The sequence below is a fragment of the Leptodactylus fuscus genome, chromosome 8, assembly GCF_031893055.1.
Source record: "Leptodactylus fuscus isolate aLepFus1 chromosome 8, aLepFus1.hap2, whole genome shotgun sequence".
NCBI lineage: Eukaryota > Metazoa > Chordata > Amphibia > Anura > Leptodactylidae > Leptodactylus > Leptodactylus fuscus.
The window spans coordinates 32,589,749-32,602,190 of record NC_134272.1 but is presented as its reverse complement, the minus strand read 5'-3'; the positions used below and the strand labels follow the sequence as shown (position 1 = coordinate 32,602,190).

Sequence of the window (12,442 nt, the reverse complement as noted above, 5' to 3'; positions counted from 1 at the left end):
AATGTAGGGTAAGGGACAAGAATCCCCTCCTTTCTCCATGTGAGGTATAGGGAACATCATAACAGCTAGTCTCCACTAAACAGATCAAGGAGAACTGAAAATTAAAAATAGAGACTGCAGATAAAAATACGGCCAAAACATACAAAATATAATTCATATAATGACCAGAAATAGTTAATTACTAAGTTTTAAAGATGACTTGGGTACTCTACTACAATGTTTCCTGCTGTTGTTAACCCTTTAGATGCCACGGTCAATTGTGAGTGAGGCAATTAATCTAAATAACAGCTGCACATAGGCGCCGCCATATTGGTCCCCATCACTGCCTCTGGTCAAGAGGTGTCATTCTGTTTCCATGGTAGCCAGGAGCTTAATGAAAGCTCTGAGGCCTATTATTACAGAGCTTCTTTAACACGCTGCTTTTAAATGGAGTGAAAGAATTTGACAAAATGCTGCAATACATTTGTATTATAGTATATTGTATGAGGGATTGGAATCTCTTAAGCCGATAAGTCCGCTTGGAGGTCTAAAAATGATGGTTAAAAAGTATTTTAAAAATATATATAAAAATGTTTAAAGTCATCCATTTTCACCCTAAGCCATATTAAAATAAACAAAAATAAAATATTAAACAAATAGACAAAAATTTACCAAACAAATTAGACATCGCCATGTTTGAAAATAATGAATAAAAAAAAACGTTCATCTAAATTCCATAGCGTGGTTGAAGCAATTACAAAAATGCTGACAAAAAAAAAATGGATCAAAACATTATATATTTCCCCCAAACAGTAGTAGAAATAACCACAATTAGTTTTAGGGAAAAAAAATAAACACACAAACTGAAGTTCTCTTTGACCTTAAGGGGTCAAATTATGCAATACATATAAAATAGTTGTTTTTTTTTTTTAAGAAACAAGCACTGCAAGTAAATAGATGAAAAAACTAAAAAAAAAAATTCAGCACCGTCATTAGAAAAAAAAAAAAGTCTGTTGCTGGATAAAACATGGATATGTAACATAGCCATTTAGGAATGACAGCTTACGTTCTAGGTTGCTGTGAACAGCAGAACCACTGGGGACTTTGTTTTGTATTTGAGAGTTGACAGAGACAAAGCACACATTTCTGACGCTGACAGTTTTCAGACAGCTGTATTCTTTTATAGTGGATATGGAATGAATATACACTTGGACTCTTAAAAGTTGCCATATTTCTGTCCTGCCAACATGCCAGACAAGAGGTTTCATAGGGCAACAAAGCATTGACTTGAAACCTAAGCAACTCCAGATGTGAGTGTGATCATCTAGTCAGACATCAAAAGCAAAGTGCTGACAACCTGCAAACCTGATCGAAGGAATGCAAAGCGTTCAGCACTAAAACAAATGTAAGGCTAAGTCCTGACAAACTGATGTATAGAAATCAGATTCCTTTTACCTTCGTGTCAGATTCTTACACTCTGTTTATTCTCAGGCATATGAATCATACGTAGGCGCTCTCAATATGGAACCAAAGATCAAGGTCGTCCTTTGTCAAGGAATCTTCGTGACTGTTAAATGTTTTGTGTCAAATTACAGAGAACATCTAATACAGGAAAGTATGGAAATGTTCAGATAACACAGAAAATAGCCATTAATACTATTTACTTTAATCATCAGTGTCTGCATAGAAAAAGGGACTCCATGTGCCAAGCAGAACCAAAGGCCAGGCATACAAGACATATCAGAGGTTATTTTGGGTACTTGTCTAACCATATTAAACTAAAGAGCTTCCCCCAATACAGCATTATCAGCAATCCTAATAGAAAGTTTATTATGGGAATTCTAGGGAACATGATTCGAATTAAAAAAATAAATACAAATAACACTTTCAATCCCCTTTCACGCACTTGTTGAAATCTTCATTTTACAAGATGACTATACAAAAAAGACATAATGGGGAACAATGAGGAACAGTACTAGTCTATAGGGTAGTACAGTTGGGAAGGGGTGTTCGTCACAGCTCAGCGTTATGGCTGGGCGGTCGGTAAGGAAGGCCCCCTCTGTAGCGCTACACACAGTACTGTCAGGAGGGGCATTCCCAGATAGACTGTCAGGAACGCCCTTCTGACAGTGAAGAGCTATTGGTAACTGCAGCAATATCTCTAGCATCAGGGCACATAACGGGAAAGCATTCAGCGCACTGTCGGCTTTCTAGTGGTATATAAAACCACATGTGCCCAAGGACATGAAAATTCCTCTTTACCTACTCACTTCAATAAATGTGAAAAACCTTCAGGAATTATCAAAAAACAATCCTGCTAAATCTGTAATAACAGTGAGTTAAGCATAACCCAAACATAATTTCTAAACAACTTCCAAGCAACAGCTTCAAGGGAGCCTGTCAACCAAGAGACAGCTACAGACGTCAATCAAGAGAAGAGGGGAGGGAATGGAAGCGTTCAGTACCGAGAGTCGAGTGCACTCCACATGAAGAGAACACCCCTGGACACTTGCATTCACGACATGCAGCATATTAAAACTTTTATTTCTGGCTCATGTAGCTCACTACTATGAACATCTCCACAGGTAAGCCTATCATGCTTTACCCATATAGTGCCGTCAGCAGTGCTGAGGAATCAAAATTGCTGACAGACTACCCCGTAAAGCTCTGCAGTGAATCAAAAAAACTACTACTTTACCTTCAATAGTTTTTAGGATGAAATTCCCCAAATTACAGTACAAGTGAACAGGAGTGTTTAATGTAACCTGAGACTGAATTTAATTTTCTGCGGTAACAATACTATTTGCAGACATTACAACGATAAAGAGTAATTAAAGTGTTAAGAAGGTCAAGGTTTTAAACTCCAGACAAATTCTTACAACAGTTCTGTTAGTCTGCAGACTGCCTCACCTGCCCTAAGGGCATAAAGCATACAAATCAAAGATGGAGAAACAGTCAAAGGCAAGTTTCAAGACAGGTATGAGCAGTTATCTCCAATGTAGGAATGTTTTGGGTTTTATTGTACTAGAAAAGATTTTAGTACCATATTGGCGGGATTTATTAAAATCATCTATGCTAGTTTTCTTGATAGAGAGGTATTAACAATGAGCACAACACATTCTTGCACCAACTTGAACTTTTCCATCAGGTTCTGTTTGGAGACAATATTGAAGACTAGGCTGAAAAACATTTGTATAAGTGTAAGTGGGCAGGACAAGGCAGGGCAGGGAACCCCGACCTACTATGTTTATTCTCACTCATCCATTAGATAGGAAAACTACACCTGTTTCTGACTTGTGTAGATCTCCATTCTGCAATACAGGCGTGCACCATATTTATTAAGCATTTGGAGCCTTTTAATTTAGGTGTGCCTCGAGTTTTAGGTTTACAAGGTCCAGATTTCATCTACATACCATACTGCTAGTCAAAAATAGCAGAACATTTCCACAAACCAACCAAAATAGAGTCATGTGAACTTTTATTTACCTGAATGTGTTTACCAAAAAAAAAACCTATTACTTTACTTTCAAAATGAAGAAAAAGATACCGTATGTATGGATTTCTCCAATGGGCTTTGTGCTTTGCCCAATATTTAAGCCATTACAAATATTCTCTCCATTTTTCCTATTAGATTCATTTAATTCTAATCACAATACAAGCGCAGTAAAAAACAATGTAGTGCGCGCACAACAAATGTGGCCGCTGTTGGACTGGCTCTGTCAGGCAAGGATAATATTCTCCCATCTGGTGAAATCTGAACATTTTGCCAAGTAAAGTTTCGATAGGACAAGCAGAGAAATCTGTAAGAGCCACGTGATCTGCATCTGCTCATCTGTTTGCCTGTCACTTTAGAAATGCCACTGCTGTAGACAATATAGCTTAATCATAAAAGATGGCTTTTTGTTCTTCTATCAAAAGGCACTTATGGCTCAGTAACCTCCACCTAACCATATGCTGCTAAGCACCAGAACTGAATGGGCTTTTAACTAGCCATTGCATAGCAACAATGAGAAAATGAAATACCTTCTGACAATAAGAAGCAAGTGGCCAAACGATCGGATCTTTATATTCTGTGCTAAATAATAGCCATTCTTAATAAAGGCGTTCATCTTTCTCTGCATTTTCTTCTCGAAACACATGCCAACCTGAAGTGCTTATCCTTCGCTCTCCACAAGATCTTTCTCCAATAGTTTACAACAAAATGGTTCAAGCAAATGAGGAAGTCTGAAAGCAAATTTCGCCCTGAGCAATATTCTGTCTCCTAGTAAAACAATTTCACCCACTGGACTGGCAGAAGTCTCTGGATAGAGAGATGGCATGATATGCCATCACAGCCCATTACTACCACAATATGTCACTTTGGCTCTGCCGCAGTGCTGAGGAAATGTCAGACAAAGACAACACTCGGCTTCAATTATTATGCTTGTCCGAGTCGTTCAGACAGCACCAATCTGTCTTCATAAAACACTTTACAGAATAGTGCCCCAGGTGTCCATGCTTCCAGCCAAATACCCCCTTTTAGATTATTTACACGAGAACTGTGCTCATTAAGAGAATAATAAATGAAATCGCCTTCAACTTTCTGTCATCGCAAAATCATTTGGCCTTGTCACAGCCATTGGGCAAAGGGCTTTATCCACAAAGAGCAGAGGCATATGGATGACACAGAGGTGATACCATCAGTTACCCCCTCCCTCCACTTCCATCAGGGTCCGCTAGCACTACAGCATGTGACAAGCTATTAATAAACTGTGCAACAGCGTCACCTTAAGAAGTTGCTTATTTATTACAAACTGTTGTCACAACTATATTGTGAAAAACAAATTGCTTGTATTTTCACCTAAAAGAAAAAGTCAATTTAAAGAACTTGAGCTGTCCAAAACAGTCATGTTACCATTAAGCTTACTAAGAAATGCTACTAGGAAACCAATTGACAGAAATGTAGGTTTATTTAGTAAAAAAAAAAAAAAAAAAATCACTTGAGAAAAGAATATACCATATATTCAAAACAACAAATATTCTGTCACAAGACATCTATCCTTTATCTACCTGTGTCACCACCTAGTGGTATACACGCTGAAGGTATTACTCTAGCATGTATCCATCTTGGCAAAAGTGAAGCCCCTAGCGGAAACAAATGCACGCTAAAACTTCGTTTCTTGATATCATGCTCCAAATCGCAAAGCAATTTCCACTTGTGTAAAATTACTTTTTGCAGCATTTTTTGGCGTATCTTTTCATTTATAAAACGGTCGCTTTCTTAAGTAGTGTGAAGTATGTAAACATCATAAGTGGCCGGCCGAACTTTGCTTCAGCATTATTCAGCGATGTGCACGTGCAGTATGTAAACATCATATATGGCCGAATTTTTACTTCAGCATCATTGATAGGTGCCTACTGTTTATCATATAACACAATAATGGATGCTGCTAGAGTAACATGGCTGCACATTTGCCAAGGTGGATACATGCTAGAGTACCCACGCTGAACAGGTCACTTTAAAGAGGACTCATAATCTCTCCTGCATTTACCATGATACAACAATTTTATAGCGTTTTTTCCCGATAAGGGTACGTTCATATCTGTGGCATTTTGTCCATTCTTTTTATCCATCATAGGACCAAATGAAAAGATTAACAATAAAGACAGATCTGTCTAATGACAGATAACAGATCCCAAGGGTCGCCGTGGACTATAATGGGGTCCCTCGGGTATCCATTTTCTTCTTCCTGACATTGCTATACGAATAAGTCATACTTGCAGGACTTATTTGTCTGCAATTTTTACGAAGATGTTAATGTAGCCTAACTTTATGTTTGGCTGTTCCTCTGAAATGTGCCCTGAAAACCAAGAATAAATTGACAACTGGACGCTACCATTCCCCTTGTCAAAGTAGTGTGTTACTAAACAGGCAGGCACTGTCAGTACTGATTGGACAGTATGGGAATGTATAGAGACACCACCCTGAACCTTAAGTGCCTAGTTGGAAATATACTCTTAAATACCTAGAGGAGATAAAAGCGTAATGGGGCAACATAGAGATAAGAGAAAACATTCTCCAGAATCATTATATGATGGGAACAGACTCAGACTGGCCCACAGATGAACAGGTAAATCCTGAAGTGGACACCTGAGTTGGGCCAACCAATACCCTTCCTCTCTAGGATCCATCCTCCTAACCACCAGTCATCTTGTAGAAGTCTCGCTGCATCTTGCCAATGTTTCAGCACATGATATTCCCAGCTCACAGACCTGGGAGGGCCCTAGTTCCAGGCAAGAGGACTCGGGACAAAAACAATCAGAAGCAAGAGTTAGGCAGAAAGTTACTGCTTAAAAAAAAAAAAAGAAAAACTGTTAAATTTTAGACATTTGTGAACATGTCAGGTAATATTTGCATACAGCTATGTAGTGGGCCCCCAGAATGATTTTTTAGGAACCCCAGACCTACAATGAATGGATAATGCAACTATTCACTAAAACAGGTATGTCTGTGGTGGTGACAAGTCCTCTTTAACCAAAAGTTCTATTGCAAATATACACATTTTACATTGGGCCACCTACTTGGTTTCGACAAATGTTTCTATATTCTAAACAGAGATAAGGGTCATTTGTAACTATTGTGGAAGTGTATGATGTTATGTGAGGATTCTGTTTCTTTTATGTTCTCATGAGATAAAAGAAAAACCTGGTTATCTTACATGGACAGCGCGGTGGCTACCACATTCCAGCCAGTAACAAAAGACATCGATAACTCACACAGTATTCATTCTGCTGGAGATTGAGCACACCATAGAAAAGAATTGCTCAGTCGTAGCACAATACAAGCTATCATGTACCATAGAAGGAATTTAGATATCAAACCATACAATACAAAGCCATTGTTACAGCTCCACACAATTCTAATGAATTACATGGCAGCAAGAAGGTTTCGTTTAAAGACTAAAGTCACTAAACTTTATTTTCTGTGCATATTATAGAATACCATTATTAATACTGGCTTATTGCTATCAGAAGGATGCTCTCTTGTAATGGTAGCAGCTCTTCTTCTTACCTATGTACATATCTATCTGCACTTATGCAAAAATATGAATTTACCCTAAAATATGGTCATAGGCAATAAATAACTAACTGCCAAGAGGAAGAAGTTAGGCCTGAAGTTATGACACCCTCCCATCCAACTAAGGCATAAGGGAGTCAAGTGACACACATCCATGTTCTATGGAGAGAAGATCAGCAAAATGCTGTCAGATCATTCCTGTGCTACTAAAGTCAAGCAAAAACTGCAGCAACCGATCTATGAAAAAAATTTAAAAAAAAAAAAAGGATTCAGAAAACAACTGGTATAGTTTCTGACATTAGATTCTTAGCAGATTTCACCTAAAAGCGAGGCATGTAAATATTGCTTGAGGGAAGAAAGCTTTGTATAAGCTCCAACAAAAACTGGTTACCCAAGGCAAACACAATTTTCCATACGACATTTCAGCTCGCATCTCACAACGTAGTGATCTATGGAATACGATATACCAATCCGAAATTAATAGGCAAGGATTCGGTTAAAGCTAGAAACAAGCCAATATACTAAATTCAAATCTGATTACAATGAGTGTTGAACAGGTTAACTCTGGTCAGAGGCAGTGCAATATTTTAGAGCTGGCTGAATGATATGTGAAATCCTGCTTTGCACACCCATATTGGACAAACAATCCTGTTTGGAAATGTTACAGAATGCTGCTGGGGTAGTGTTTACAGCCCTGGGGATGCAGATGAATTCAAATGTATTGCAAGCAGCTGGTTTGAGAGACCAACTGTCTCAGAGGTGCAGAGATGGGGAAGGAGGTGATGGAGCTATAAACACAGCCAGCATGAAGGTCAGTGTGAAAGCCGAGGCCATCTGTCGTCTGGGGTGCATTGAATTCTGGTGGCCTGGCTCAGTTGTATCCCAGTGAGTGACAGCCTCCCTCCCAAGAGGAAGACAGAAAAGAAACCACATGTTGGTTCAGGCTGGGAGGGATGCGCACAGCGGTGAGCAAAATATAAACAAATTAATGATTAAAGCTCCAAATCATTGTTCTTTATGTGCACAAGGACAGCGAGACGAGACATCTGACTTCTGTATTCTCTCTTCAGTATATCAGTGTTTATGCAATACAGAACCTAAGTAACCGCTTACAATCTGTTACACTCACCATTAGCCACAGAATAAGCAGTTTAGCACCAATTCAACTATCGCATGTACCACAAAATATACTCCCTGTATACTCATTGATACAATGATAATGTTACAATTTATTATAAAATACAACTGTTTACATTATGACCACTAAGGTTATGTTCACAAAGAAGAATTTGACATTGATTTTGAGGTGCTGAATTCCGTCCTATATCTGCCTCCTACTGTATTTAAAGACATCCTCTCGTATACCGTTAATAGCCGACAGTCCACTGAATACACTTTCTGCTTCTTGACTTTCTGCTGTACCTCTTACCCACTAATTCAGATGAATGAGGTTAATGTGTCTTGTATCATGTGTTATGTGGCAGAATCTGTGGCAAGATCGAGGAGCGGAAATCAACCGTTTTCCAAAAGCTATAATTGAAGCAGAAAGTCCGCAGAGGAAACCGGAAGTGCCGCAATACGCTGCCGCTGTGTTATTCACACAGAAAACTTTTTGGCTGTAGAACCTCCTATAGCCAAGCACGTGGGGAGTTTTTGAGGCAGAAGTCCACCTCAGGTTCCTCTTCACGTTCTGCCATGTGAATAGAGCCCAAGAATCTTTTCAATAGTAACAAAACATACAGTTATTACTGTGCCTTTCTACCCTTTGTCCCTGCCCTGACAAATTGCAGTTTAGTTGACAGCGCTCTCTCCCAATCCCCCTATACATATGCAAACTTTTATATGTTCTCAATAAGGAAAGTACTGGCTTACCCAAGTGGAAGTTAAAGAGGTTGGCCACTTTCAGATCAATATCGAGAGACAAATGTTATTGTTTGTATAAGAAATTCTACAATGTTACAAAAAAATTTTAAAGAATATATGTAATATCCCTCACAATTTTCTACATCTCTGTTATTATTCATTACTTTGTCTTCCAGAGGATAAATTTTAGTCCATGGTAATGTGACATGCAGTCCCTCGTCATGTGATATACGGCCCATGGTCATGTGACATGCAGTTTATAGTCATGTGATATGCAGTCCCTCGTCATGTGATATACAGCCCATGGTCATGTGACATGCAGTCTCTCATCATGTGATATACGGTCCATGGTCATGTGATGGACACACAGGTGCACAGCTCGTTACCAGGCAGATATCCGATTACTGTGCTGTAACTGTAACAAGCTGTGCACCTGTGTGTCCATCATATGGCGATGGACTGATATTTATCCACCAGCAAAGATTGTGCCTGCTCAGGAGCCAAACAGGCACCATAACCACCAGATCTTGGCTGTTTCACACAACAAAGACAGGATGGTAATTCCCGCAATGAGAGATCTGACTGCAAGCATTAACTCTTCAGATACTTTGGTCAAACATGACCAAGGCACCTAAAGAGCGTGAGCACAACCATGTTGAGGAGGATTGTTCCCCTGCACGAAATCTGGGACATCAATCTGTTACCATGACAGCCAGGCCTGTCATTACTGAGCTGCTTTTACATGATACAAATGCAAAATAGAAAAAACATACAGGAATTGAAAGCAAATGTGAATGGCAATGTAACTGCCCCCTATGTATATGGTTAGCTTGACTCGAAAGAAAGATATGTATAAAACAAATGCAATGTGTAGTGCCTTTGACCAATCTGATCTGCAAGACCCACAAGCCCCGGAAAACATACCAATAACTGTACTGTAAATCAGACTGCTACAAGATTAAAGGGAACCTGTCACATGGAAAATGCTTTTCAAGCTCAAGGCAGCAGGTCATAAAGCAGAAGGAGCTGAGAAGACTGATATATAATTTTGTGGAATAGATTCAGTATAACTTGTCATTTATCTACTGAAATCTCTGCTCTTTCTATGTTAAGAAGTCAAGGAGGTGGACCTATCAGCGAGTGACAGCCATCTCCGTATGCACAGTCATAGAAGGGAGGCCGTCAATCACGGATAGGTACGCCTCCTTTACTTCCTAACATAAAAGAAAAAAAAAAAAAAAAGATTTACACAACCTTTTCCCACAAAACTATACATCAATCTGCTCAGATCTTTTTGCTGTATAGTATGCTGCTTCGATATTTGATGGCATATTTCTTGTGACAGGTTCCCTTTAGTATAGGTCAGGCCTTTTCTATTGTATGCATGCACTGTATTTGAAGGATATCTGACATCACACTTACCTGAATGGCAAGCTTGATATTCTGCTCAGTTGCATGAGAGGATCCTGGATGAAAATCTGCCACAGGTCCCAATGTAGGATCACTACTCCGTCTGACCAGAAGAGGGGTTCCTACAACAAAGCAGAAGACAGTCATATACACAGAAACGAAAAGACAAAGCTTTGATATCTCAACGGCAGCTTCTAAAATAATATTTTTTACTGTCTGCCTCATGTGCTCACAGCGTGACAAAAAGTATGTTCTCGTCTAGAAAACAAACATAAGACACAGAGTCTAATAGGAAATCTCTTTTGAGATGTCTGGTAAATGTTAATGCTTCTCATCTGGACCTGTCATGTAGCAGAAAGAAAATAAATGGATTAAGCCACAGCATTTCAGTGGTTAGAAGGTCAATAGCCATTTAAAATTTCCAATGCCATCCCAAGCCTACCTGTGCAAGTCATAAGAATATATTAAATACCAATAAAACAAATTGAGTTAATTTAATGTGAAAGCAGGGATGGAAACCAATAAAGCCGATCCATTATGACTTGAAAAAGCTTTTCTACTGGAAGCTCCAGACAAGCCACACAGTATAACCATCTGTGCTTGCACACGGCCCATAAAGAGGATTACATGGGGGCAGCACCTTGTATCTATGTATTTATTTTTATATTGATCACTGTTCTTCACAGAAAATATTACATTGACAGCTGAGGAAACAAAGGCTGGTATTCCAGAAACGAACTAATAGAAAATTAAAGAGCTTGTGGGATCTGAACTCCACATGGCAGAAATTAGCATTCAATGATCATAACTTCAGTAGCCACGCCATGGATGTGAATTCATTAAAGAAATCACAATTTTCCATTTAGGCTCAAGAGCTTCATTATCTTAACTGGTAGCTTTGCAGTATGTATGACAGCTTGTTTGCATAATGACAGTGAAAATGAGCATTTCTTTTTTTTTTTTTATGTAAATGGAAAAGGTGGACAGCGAATAACAGAGGAAGCAAACGTGCTATTGGATATGTTTGTGAATTTTAAGTGTAACACATCATGTTAATTTAGAAATGTGGCGCTTTTTGGAGCTAAAAGAAAACAAGACCAGTTTGTGAGGCAATTGCTAATAATTTAATTATCTTATTAATAAGATAATCTTCCCTTGTGTGTTTCTCACTTGGGTGGTCAAATCTGTATCCCATACAGAAGCAACTGATCAGCAAATGGGGGCAGCTCAAAGTCATGCAAATGTCTTCTGATAGTTTGTGTCAACACTGTTTGCCCCCCTAGGCTTGGGATGTGAAGAGCAATTTCCCCTGTAAGTGCAGAATATATCAGATGATGTGTCTGTGCAGAGGTTCACCTCTGTGCACCTCCTGCTGTCATTCCAGTTCATAGTCATGGCTCACGGCTGTAGTGTTGAAGTTGGTGTGGGGTGGAGCCAGAGTCAAAAAAGTTACTCACTCCAACTTCAATATAAAATTATTTTAATTTATATTATACAATTATCAATATTGTATAATTAATTAGATGCATAGTTTGTTTCAGATTTACCTTTTCATGAATTTGAGGAGTTTCTCTGCATCTGTCTGACAATGGCTGTCAACTATTTAGGTTGGATCCTTATCAGTCAGAGAAAACCCAAAACATTTATTGCCATACATGACATTTATTCATTCATTTAGATGCTATTATCACCTCATCAACAAGGTGCATAGCTAACGGGAAAGGGGAATGGCTTATGTAACACCAACACCGCCTCTGAGGAAGTCCGCTGGGGGACAGTAAGGATTACAGGAATGGTTACAGTAGTGACCTCTTCACCAACTTGATCACACAGTGCCTCAAACCCAAATCTTCACCAAGCTTGTGAACACGGTGTTGGTTAGACTCCTCCAACAGGGGTCAATTTAGGAGAACCCCTATAGCCTACCTGTAACTTCACTTCTATGAATGACCGTAGTAAGTCAAAAAACAAACCACACCTAGAAGATTTAACCTTTTCTTAAGATGTGTATTAATAAATAGAATCAAAGATGCAATGCCTATAATACTGCAATAAACAATGAGAAAGTGTGCAGCGCTTATGGTGTACACTATTAATTGGCTGACAATATTACCATGCTAAACATCAAGGCCC

At 38.9% G+C, this 12,442-nt stretch overlaps 1 protein-coding gene across 1 annotated transcript in view; it reads right to left on the bottom strand.

Annotated features, from left to right (window-relative positions):
* Positions 1-12,442, bottom strand: part of PARD3B (par-3 family cell polarity regulator beta) — a 799,946-nt gene that overhangs the window by 610,855 nt on the left and 176,649 nt on the right. Inside the window, exon 4 of the mRNA XM_075284374.1 lies at positions 10,322-10,431. Within this exon, the coding sequence (XP_075140475.1) occupies positions 10,322-10,431 (110 nt within the window). The remainder of the gene's footprint in view (positions 1-10,321; positions 10,432-12,442) is intronic.